The sequence below is a fragment of the Cygnus atratus genome, chromosome 3, assembly GCF_013377495.2.
Source record: "Cygnus atratus isolate AKBS03 ecotype Queensland, Australia chromosome 3, CAtr_DNAZoo_HiC_assembly, whole genome shotgun sequence".
Classification (NCBI taxonomy): domain Eukaryota; kingdom Metazoa; phylum Chordata; class Aves; order Anseriformes; family Anatidae; genus Cygnus; species Cygnus atratus.
The window spans coordinates 35,171,962-35,184,086 of record NC_066364.1 but is presented as its reverse complement, the minus strand read 5'-3'; the positions used below and the strand labels follow the sequence as shown (position 1 = coordinate 35,184,086).

The window sequence follows — 12,125 nt, the reverse complement described above, 5'->3', positions numbered from 1 at the left end:
CGGAGTGCATCTCAAGGAGATTTAACCTCAGGAGAAAATTCAACCCAACCCAACACACCATGTCTCCTGAATGACCACTGTACCAGATGGATCCCAAGTTGCTGACCAAATGAACTGGATGGACATGTGAATGGACGACTGATGGGGATGGCCCAGACTGTATCTGCATATATCAAATGACTGTCAGGGAGGGGAGTTAATGAGGATATATTGGATAGGTGGGGCAAAAGGTATGAAATAAGCAGTGGAGATTTTACTGGCTCTGGCTGGCACAGAGTTAACTTTCCTTTACAGCACACACACGGTGCTGTGTTTTGGATCTGTGACTAAGTCTTGATAACACACCAGTGTTTTGGCTGTTGCCCAACAGTGCTTGCAGAGCATCAAAGTCTTGCCTGTTTCTCATTGTGCCCTGTTCTCACCCCCCACAATGAGTAGGGCTGGAGGGGGGCAAAGAGTTTGGAAGGGGGCACAGCTGAGAAAGCTGATCCAAACTGCCCAAAGAGATATTACATACCATATAACACCATGCTCAGCAATAAAAGCTGGGAGGGAATGTTCTTCTTTCAAGGTAGCTGTTGCTCAGAGACTGGGTTGGCACTGGTCTGCTTTTGGACACTGTGAGCGATTGCCTTTGCATCACCTGTTCTTTCTCCCCCCACCTTTCCTTCACCTACTAAACTCTCTTTATCTCAACTCACAAGTTCTCTTGCTTTTTGCTCTTCCTATTCTCCCCCCCACTTCTGCTGGGTGAGGTAGGGGGGAAGGGGAGATGAGTGAGCAAGAAACTGTGTGGGTGCTTAGCTGCTGGCAGGGGTCAATGCTCTGCCCTCCATTATTGTACACAAGGACTCCCGTGAAATTCATTTGAAAAATGATAGAGATGGACATTTAATGTAAGATTAAAATGTCAATCTACACTTTAGTAAGGGAGAGAATTAGAATCCTGCTGTCAAAAGGTCACATGGTACCTCCTGGTGGAAGAAAAAACAAAGACAAAAAAGGAAAGAAAAGATTTTTAAAGCAATCATCATAGGCTTCTGGATAGACACAGGCTGAGAAATCTATAGTAAATGAGTGGCAGCAAGCCAACAGAACAATGCAACTCTTCAGGTCAGTGTCTCAGTACTATAAATAGTGGTGAAAATAGACTAGCCTTCCTAATAAGCACTTTTTTCTCCAAATTAGAATAATGCCAATGTCTTAAAGAAAGGGGTTAAAGCTTGGCACATAGCAGAATCGCCAAATGTCATCCTAAAATGACTAAAATTTGATGAATGCCTTCTTCAATTCCAAGATTCGTGATTATCTGTGATTTCATTACATGATGAAACTGCTTTAGAAAGAGCTACCCAAAGAAGTATAAACTATTACATGAAACAAAATGTTAACTGAAGGTCTCATATACAGCACATCATTCGATCCCTACATCACCCCTGATTCAGGATTCCTGAATCAAAAACCTTTAGATTGCTAGTCAAACAAAAATTTATTCAGAGATCAAAATATTATCTAGCTCCTACTGAGAAAAATGGTTCTACTTGTCCAGTTTTTGTAGCCCTTTCCAATGTATCTCAATTTTACTTTTTCTTAAGCAAAATGTGTGAGTTCCCTCTGTGAACACACAATAGGCACTGACATTTTCTAACTATTGCATAGCACTAGCTAAAGCAAGAAGTAACTGCAGCAATCTCAGATTTACACTACTGTAAATTAAATGAGGTTCGTGTGTCCCATTTGACTGAAATGTAGACTCTTCTCAAAGACTTACAAGGTTGCAGTAATGCCACTAAGATGAAACAACAGACTGTAAAGTCACAAAAGTATGTAAATTATCAGAGTGACATTGCTATGACATAACACTGGGTTATCAGTAGAGTGATTTGTGTTCTGTGTGCTCACAGCTCTTATCTAGTTTGTTCACATGAAATAAAAAATGGTTCTTGCTGAAAAACAATCCTTACTTTTTTCAAAATCCTATTAGCTAAGCTTGTTACCAAAAAAACTGGGGAGTAGATGTCAGAAGACAGAGAAAAGGAAAAGAAAGATTAATGATCGTATCTGCAATTATATCAACTCAGAAAAATTTCAAGGTCTCGCTCACACTTCAAAACATGGAGTTTGTCTGTTAGTACCAGAAGGATCCCTCCTACTGTGGTACAAGAAACATTATTTTGTGAAATAAAAGGTCATCTTTTTGTGCCTTTTTTCCCCTTATAACTGCTTATACATATTCAAATAGCTGACACCAAGCCTTTTTGGATAGTTACTGAAAACACTGAATACAAACTTCCTCTACAGTGCAGTTACATTATGAAAATTGATTGTTTCAAATGGTAAATGTCCTACCCAGAAAAATGAAGACAGAAGGAACTAAAAAAACCACACCCCAAACATTAATGCTTTTACTAACACAGAAGAAACAGTACGGCTGCAAGCATGACATGGAGCCAGGGCTCTTACATCACAATCTCAAGCATCTTTCTTGAAAGAGCATAAACAATATAAAGAGTATACTTTGCTTTTGCTTGTCTAGCCCTCATACATTTAGGGAAACAGCAATGGATCTGACCAGTCTGTATTGTCAGTAATAACATGTAAGCCAAAATGAGTACCCAGGTAGTTTCCTGGTAGCGTGCTGAGACTGTAGAACTGGCAGGCAAAGAAACAGACAGTGTTTGTTAATAGAGCAAATTAGATTAGAAATTGCCTGGACACAAATCAGGAATGATAAGCTACAATTTTCACTAACTCAATGAACAGAAATCTTGGTGGCTATTTTTTAGTTTATTTAATAGTGATTTTTTTTAAATGTAGCCAAGATAAACATATGAAAACCTTCACTGTGGAAATCAAAATGGAGACATGATGTGCAATGTCTGCTGACTTCATCTAACTTCTGTGTGATATTCCAACCTCCTTTCCAGTACTTACCTCCTTTGTCTCCTGCCTAATGTTCTGCCTCCAATTTATTACCTGAGAACTTCATTAACTAATGCCGGCAGGTTGAATGGTGAATGTTGGAGATCTGGCACATACTTTTTCCTTCATCCTAGAAAATACACAGTTTCTTTCAAAGCATGTTTGCTCATTAAAGGTGTTCATGCAGCCAGTGAGGTCTAGTAATAGGATTAACTCCGCTGAAAACAGCTATCAGCTGAGCAGACAGATTAACAAGATCATCTCACATGTTGCATGACATCTTCGGCCGTGCTAATGCCAAACAGCAATTTCTAAGACTAAGTTAAAACATACCATAAAGAAAAGCTGCAGAGATGCAGAAAGGATAAGAAACAACTGCTTAAAAAAACATATTTCTCCGACAAATTAACATCACACTGAACAATGCGAATATTGTTATTTGCAAGTGAGGAAGCTGCTCCATAAGCGAGTGTTAAAATTCCTTCCATGTCCCAGATACTTTTCTTTAATGGATATTTCTTACCCTGAAGTAGGAAGATATGAGTTAAATAACTGAGGTAGAAAGTAAACAAGAAAGGCCAATACAAAATATATAGAGGGATGTTAAATATCTTGTTTCAGAAAGCCAATTAGCTGCTGCATCATATTCAGTCTGTTTGTTGCAGAGGATCCTGGATCACTCTTTGTGCACTTCCTGCCTTAAGCTACCCACCGCAGTGCAGCTGACAGGTTCTCAGCTGATCTGAATCACCCAGCAGCCACAAGCAGCTTAGCTGCACTGCGGTGGAGTCAGGCAGGGGTAAGTTAGAACCTGCTCGGATTTCTCTCCATCACGTTGCAGTCAGACACCTACACAGTGCCCACATTTACTCTGGTCCAGCTATTGTGACCACAGACCCCGACTTCCCTGTTTCAACCTCCTACCAAATTCACATACAAACCTTACAAAATTGCTTCCTGATGCATCCACCGTGGCAAATCTGTCAACCTCACCAACTAGTCTAGCAGGCACCTCAAACCTGCCTCCTAAAGGATATGCAAGTGACACAGCTGGAGCATGAAAGAATGTAGCAAGGCAGAGAGGACCCAGCTCTGGTCTTCTGACAGCATTTTGTTATGAGTCTAACTTCTGGGAAGATTCTCCCAGACTATAAGAGCGCCCAAAAATCAGGGCTGCTGGCTAAGTAGGGAAATAAAACATTCATATGGCACCGTTCTTAATGTATCAGTCAAAGACTACCACTGCAGCTTGCACTAGCAGATGGAGAAGTTATTGCAGCTTACACCATCAGACAAATCAGTCCACCCATCGATCTGCTGTCACATTCGCAAGCTCTCAAGCTTACCAGTCTTTCAGCAGAAAAAGAGAAGTCTCAAGCTGCTTTTCTTTAGGGAAAAATAAAACTATTCCAAAGTTCAAATAGCAAATAGGTTTTGTTTATCCTAGAGACTCTGACTGCATAAAGGCTTTCTGAGCATAAATTAAATTTATGCTATAACAGGGAGGGAGCTTAATTACAATGACAATGTAACTCAATCTAGCCAGTGTTCTCATTTACTGTACCAAAAATTTCCTTCTGAATTTTTTACGCTTGGCCTAGACCCAAGTAGCAGCAAAACCAGAAATCCCCAGATTCTAGTGGCCTTACAAGGGACTTCACCATCAACAGGCTGTACACGAAGCACGTAATATTATGAATTCTTACATCCACAGAGGGAATCCACTAGCTGAAGACAACATACGCATTTACAGACGATTTGAATTTTCACTGCAAGATCCTCCTCCCCCAAACTGTCACCATTAACTCAGGTACTGCTAAAGAAGCTCAACAGCAGGTTCTGCCTATTTAAGTGGCCAAGAGGGTACACCATGACAGCTACTTACTCCACAGTACCGATCATCGCTGAATATTTGTGGTGGCAGTGGATTGCCTTGTGCAGGCTGTCTGTCCTCAGGAATGTTTTTGTACATCCACTGTCTTTTCTCCTCTGACATTGTGATATCCACTTCTTCAAACTCTATGCGATTGGCTTCCAGAAACCTCACCACATCTTGTTGCCTCTTCTTTATCTAGATGAAGGAAAGAAAAAAGCAAAACAATACATCAGAAAAAGTCCACCATAACCAAGACACATTTACAAATCTGAGTGCATTCTTTCTTCCCTGTCCCACATCCACATGAGAGAAAGTCACAAGCTCAGGAAGACAGAGGAGAAAATATTTTTTTCAGTTTTAAATTCACAGCAGTCAAACACTGCTGTTTCTCTACAAGTTGGCAAAGGTTATGCTTCCTCGCTTCATTTTTAGAAGGCTGTCTCTCTAGTTCTACTGTGGGAATATCAGCCTTTACTCTCTAGAAGCAGCTTTTTAAAAATAATCTGTATAGGGCTGTAACAAGTAGGAGGTAAAAGATGTAGCTGGTTTTCAAAATCATTAGGGGCTATATTTTTGAAGTATATAGGCAGCTAGAAATGCAAGGTGAGCAATCTGGCATGTCCCAGAAGAGTCTATGGGTGTCTATAGGAGTCTATAGGTGTCCATTGAGATGAACATGTTGGTACATCTGGGAGGGAAAAAAAAAAGAAACACACACCACCCCAGCTGCACATATTTTTGTTTTCCTAGACATCTCTTAAAAATGCAGCTCCATGGTTTCCTAAAGAAGGCTCGTTGAATCTTTAATTAAGAGTGTCTGTCTGCATAATACACATGCCTAAAAATAAGCACGATCTCATCTCCTGAAAACTAACTTCGCTGCATAAACAGGCATTAGGTATATACTAAACGTATGGGGTTTCTGCCCCTCAAAGAGATTATCATCTTCATGCAAAAGCCCAATAGAAGCAGAAGGCTGGCAGTTTTTAGCTCATTGCAGCTAACTAATGTCAGCTCTTAACAGCTAGCTGGGCACCAAGCAGATGCAGTCAGGTGAAGACTACATCTGCCTCAAAGAGGATTTCATACCAAGACAGCCACCTTGAAAAAAGAAGTATGTGGGGCTGAGGAAAGCTGTACTCATTTGTCTCAATCCACTCTGCATTCACTTCAACCCATGCTGTATTTTTTGTATCTACTTAATGAAACAAATTCCTTCAGAAAGAAGCTACAAATTACATGCTATATTTTTACAGCTATCATCAACAGCGTTATTTGAAGAAAAAAATACAGCTTTAATATTTTTACAGTATTCCTGGAGTGTTGGATCCACACAGTTGCTGACTGGCATAAAGCCCAGGTGAATGAATCATGCCTGTGGGTATCATATGACCTAGATGCTGTTTGGAAATCAGAGGATTTTTAAAGTGCATGTTAGCTGTTCTTGTCGCACAGCTCGTTTTGTCTACCTAAATGCACCATGAAAATACACAACTTTTGGAGGTAATGGCGATGGAATCATTTTTTCCTTGAAAATAAGAGAGTAGCCATCTCAAGAAACTAGAAAGACAAAGGTCTTGACAGATTACTGCCTTTCTGAAGAAATGGGCTGCATAATCAGTTTGTCTCTCAGAGGCTTTTTTTTTTCTTTTTTTTTTTTTTTGAACATATGCTGTATTGGATTTTAGGCATATTGTGAAAGGATCACTTTTTCATGCAGAAGGCTGCTCCTAAAGTTGTTTGCAAATGATACATTATCAACAACAGCAAAATGACTGCATCATCATCATCACTCCTGGTACCAAAACCAACATGACTTTTGCAGCTTCCTTACAAATTACAAACAGGAATTCTGTTGTCAGTGTAGAAATAAAGGACGAAAATATCTTCCTCTCTTCTTTTCCAAACTCCTGCTACTACTGATAGTAATAATAATAATAATAAAGCTGCAAGAGAGGTCCAAAAGAGACAGTTTTTCTTTCAGTACTCTGTACTGTGGGCACAAGTTTAAGTGCCACTCGGCTTTAACCAGATCCCTAATATCTTACCCTTCACACATGAGAATTCTCCCACAAACACACGTTTCTCAATCTCTCCTTTTATTTTTATAAAACTAATTAAGATGTTGAAGGGAAATAAATTGTTCAGGATTTTTTTTGCCCCCCCTTTTTTTTTTTAGCCAGAAGCTTTGCAATTCTCCACATGACATCTGCATGAGTTATCAGCTGTGGGTGTGCCAGCTGCATAAATTCAAACAAAATGCCCTGAAAATTTTTAGCCAAAAAAGTAACATCTCCTCCTCCTCCCCCTAGTGATTTGATTGAAGTCTATAAAATGAAGCGAGAGAATCATTTACATTAAAAAATCCTATTAAATTATGCCTTGTTGTTGAAGACTGATGCTCAGAGCATCTGCCACAACAGACGCCAGCTGATTTCTCCCCAAGAAAACCACAGGACCTTTGTCTTTCCATACAACTGGATCTGTGCCGCAGGAGTGCGTCAGCCTCACAATACTGCCTGCAGCTCGCATTTGTGGTTACTCCGAGCTACAAAACTCCACCGCTCAGCCCAAGGAAACCCACAGCAAAGACGAGAGGCTCCAAAGAGCAGTGTCACTTCTTCCTTCCTCACCACACTACACAGAGGACCTGAGCTCCTGTCAAGAGCCCAGTGAAGATCAGTGCATCCTCCTTTGGCAAACTACCAAGGGGGTTACTTTAGCCCTCTCTGTGAAACTTAGGTTTTTACCTTGCTGCTTCCTGGCTTTCCAGAGCTTGATGTAACTAAAAGGAACCTGAGAAGGGTATTCCTACAATCAGAAATACCACGTTTAGAAAAACTCATTTCGTGGCTATTCACACATCAATTTGTGACAGCATTTGTATTCTTATATGATAGCCTGCTTTAGCATCAAATTATTTTGCTTATCTCAGCATACCAGAAGATGCTGTAAGATAAACCATCAAAATATACATCCATTGTGAAGTCTGAGAGGAAAAAACACTCCCACTTCATTTTGTATGCCATAACGAGACTGCAGCTTCCATATGCATCCTATTTATCTCATATTAAGCAGGCCATTCAATGTTGATTTTTTTTTGAAATTTCCTTGTAGTCACGAAAGAATATTAGCCATAAATACAAATAGGAATCGGAAATGTCATCTCTTTTTATTAAGCAGCCACACTGCCTACAAAACAAAATCAGTATCTGCTTACCTGATAGGATCCTAATCCATCTCTAACATGGTGAAGAAACCTGAGCTAACAGTCTACTGTTCTGATCCAATGTTTGTCTTCCACATTTTGAGCAGGCTGACTGTTTTCTGAACATGTTTTCATGGGTTTGGTTTTACTGTTAGTCTGTATTTCTATCCAGAAAAATATGACAAGAAAAACATCCCCAGAGACATCTCCCTTTCATCCCAGTACTTGGAGCTGGTTTCTTTATTAGGGTTAAAACCAGCAATAATTTTGATATACAGAACTGCTTAAATGAGTTAATCGCTTATTCAGCTCAGTTGATAAAGAAAGTCCACCTCAGCTAAAGCATCCAGGCTTTCTCCCCTAGTTTTCATTTCTTTATCCTGATTGGCAACAGGTAACAGGAGAACACGCTCTCACTGACCACTTCGCAGAAATACCTCAAAGACATCCTCAGGCCAGGCCAGGTGGGACCACCGGGATTATCTGTTCTGACCTTCAGCATCCCTGAATCAATTTCTCTTAGGAGTAAGGAGTTTCCTTCAAATTGTTTTCCCCTAAGCTCCATTCTTTAACTGTTAATGATGGGGAACCTACCTGTCTTGGTAAATTGTTCCCATAGTCAATTAAGTGCCCTCACTTACAATCCTTTCCTGCTTCTACTCAGAATTCACCTCTCCTGCAGTTTTCAGCCACTTAGACTTCAATATCTTTGTCTGTTAGACTGGAAACTCTTCTGCTACAATTCTGTTTCCTACACAACTAATATGGGTCAAGTCACTCCTTAACCATCTCCCAGCTAACCTCAACAGTGATCCCTAGTAAAAAGACAACAGTCTTGTCAAAAGACAAAGAGATCTGCAGCTCCTTTAGCAGCACGATAACAAAATGGGGATGTTACCATCACAGATCATGACTACAATGGACCAGAAATTCAGCAAAATTAGATCATGTCTAAAAATTCCTTGAAAGCTTCTCATCACTTCCAACAGGTTACTTTGCTTTCTTCTCTCTTTCCTACCTATGATTCCTGAATGTTTTCAGACCTTATGTGCCAGAACTTGCCTAGTGACAGTCTTTGGTGAACCAGAGGAGCATATCGCATCATCTCTTCACTACTAAATGGCAGCTGCATTTCATTATTCTAACCTATTTATACCAAGGTATTCAAGACACTGTACAAATCTCACTAGTCCAGGATCTAATCCAGATGAGATAAATGAATTACTTCTACCATACTACAGGCAAGGTGATTCAAGTAGCAGTATTAAGAGGAATTGTGCAATGGGCATGATTAAAGAGAACTTCTCTGCCTTGGCTGGTTAGCCCAGTTAGTATGAAGGGGACACAGCAGACATGTCCTCAGTTTCACATCTCTTCATGGTGTCAGCAGGCATGTTGCTGAGTGCCTGGTACCCACAAAGTGGATGTAGGAGGTTGGGCTTCTGCTCCGGGCTCTAAATCCTCACTTTCTGGAGGTGAGGCATCCCCTGGGCTTCAGCTCTCCTCTCTGAGAGGTGGGGAATGGCAGCAGGTACCGTTCAGAGCAGGGGCTGCTGGGCGAGATGTGTGGCACTGGCTGTCCTATGGCCTCTCCAGCCTGGAGCTGGAGGGACTGAAAGCCTAACCTGTTCGTTACAGACAGACCCCAAGAACGACTAACTTTCCTTGTAATACAAAATCCCACCCCAAATAAATTCAGACCACACGCATGCTGAGAACAAGGTCTTACAACGAATGGCTAAGCTGGCTTGTGAGACCTTGAACACACTTTAGAAGTCTGATGTTTTAAAAAATGGGTCCATCTAGATCTGTGCCTCTAAAGACAAAGGCAGAGCTGCTGGTTCCCCTCCTGCTCTTCGATTCCAGTTACTCTTTCCTGACCCATGCCCTTTCTCCAGAACCACAGCACTGCCCTTGCTGACTCAGTTGAAAACTGAACGCGTTGCATTTGGCAGGGGCACCTTTAGGGCAGCGTGACGATGCAGCTACGCAGATCTCGCTGCTGGCTGCCACCGAGGTGGTCCGGCGCTGCTCCCTCCTGCCGAGCAGCTCCTGCAGCTTCCCTTGCACAAGCACAACGCGGGAACCAGGGGAATGAGGGGGAGCATCAGTAATGTCAGCACCCCTACCCGAGCAGTCTGTACCGACAGCAAAACCACACCCCAAGCAAATGGCTCGAAGCACGACCAGCTACAGGTATCTGAAACATGAACTGCATAAACAGCATTTGTGTTAGACAAACACAGGCTCCAGCTCACTGCCGCAGCTGATAGCATCAGTTGTGGAGCCTTTGCCTTTTTAAGTCATGAAAATAAAACCAAAGGGATTGCTGCACTGTAAAATCAGATGAAATATAGTTACTGCAGAGGATTACTAATCTTAATTGCTCATATAGATGAGGCTTAACATTGCTCCCAGATACTGAACAGATACTACACTGATGAAGAGATGCAAGCCTTCACCACATCAAACGAATACTTCTCTAAACAGTGTTAACTGCAAACCTACACCTACCTGCCTTAGAAAAACGAGGAAGCAACACCTCTTTCCAACACACTAAGCAACACCTCCATTCTTTTGCTTGTTTCCACTGTGGTTTTGGTGCTTCTGTACGAAAGCAGAAAACAGTCTCACACACTCACCAGGACTGACACACAAATCCTCCTGGTCCGGTGATGTTTGCAACCTGTGGTAACACAGATGTTCTGCTGAATTTTCTTTCTTTACTTAGCTTGGGGAAGGAAAGCACAACTGAACCTTGGCAGTTTTGACTGCAGAGAGGTGGCGGGGCTATGACAGACCTTTACAAAGCTTCAGATGATTAATTCATTGTTCTGGGCACAGCAAAATACAACTCCGCTATGTACACGGGGGGAAGGGAGATGAGAGGCTGTGACGAGGTGGAGAAAGGAAGAAGAGAAGAAAGAGGAAAAAAAATCTGCATTACATAACTATTCCCAACAGCAAAGTAAGTGGCTAGCTGCTGTAGCAAGTACTGCATTACACGTGATAGAAGAGGAATAGTCTGCTCGGAACAGACCTCCCCAGAGCTCACAACACATTCAAGCACTTCATCCTGAAGAAAACCTATACATTCGAATTTCAAAATCTTAAAACTTGACCACAGATCCTTTCAGTCTGAACAGAAATAAAACAGTCCCTGACCAGCAGCCACATGCAGCTTGCTCTGCCCTGGGCTGCAGCTAGCAGCAATCTGCCGCTTGCATACAGAGACATAATTAAGGACACGCCACATGAAATACTCCATCGAACTGGGAGGGCAATCTGTTCAGCTTGATGTAAAGTAAGTCTGCAGATCCCTGGGAACTGCTGAGACACTGCTTTGCCAGGCAATTTTTACCTCTACCTCTGTGTGGGATACGTATGCTAACTTTGAAAGAGCTTCATATTTACAAAATGCAATTAGAGTTTGAGCCAGGTTTGTTTTTTTTTTAAAGACTCCTCATCACAAGCAGTCAAAGAAAAACATGATTTAGTTTTTCCGTAAAGCCACAGAAGACAGTGAACTTTGTTCCATGCCCAAGGCCTGCTAGCCTCATATTTTCATTGCTAGATGTTGCACTGCGATAAAACACACTTAAATCTACTTTTGTGTATGTTTTTATTGCAAGTTGAAGCAGAAAGTTTGTTATTTGAGACAGTTCGTAAGAAACCTCTGTTCTCTGTGCAAGTAACAAGGTAATGCTCAGAAACACGAAGGAGGCTTTAGCAAGTACAACTACACCTATCCCTGCTCAAAACCAGAGCAGGTGGAAGTTTGCTCAGGTGGTCTACTTACTTCAGTAAGCCTGTAATGGAAAACAGACAGACACAGACTGAACAGAAAAATGGGGAAGACCAGGACAAGAAGAGAAAACTCTAAAGAAATATCAACTACCGGCAGTGCCATGCAGGCTACCTTTGAGCTGCATGCAGCTGAGAAAGCCTCTCAAGCCAACTTCTTTTGATTTCTTCTGTGTTTCAGGAAACAAGACTTGCCAGTGATGCATGCAAATAAAGTAACTGATTCTATCATTTTCTTCTTGTAGTTGGAACCACGTCTTCCTGTAGCACTGAAAATCCACTTCACATGTGAGTCTCTGATGGACTGGATGAAGT

General features: G+C 41.5%; 1 protein-coding gene across 1 annotated transcript in view; it reads right to left on the bottom strand.

Moving 5' to 3' along the window:
• Positions 1-12,125, bottom strand: part of SH3BGRL2 (SH3 domain binding glutamate rich protein like 2) — a 44,904-nt gene that overhangs the window by 18,910 nt on the left and 13,869 nt on the right. The window contains exon 2 of the mRNA XM_035559454.2: positions 4,808-4,993. Within this exon, the coding sequence (XP_035415347.1) occupies positions 4,808-4,993 (186 nt within the window). The remainder of the gene's footprint in view (positions 1-4,807; positions 4,994-12,125) is intronic.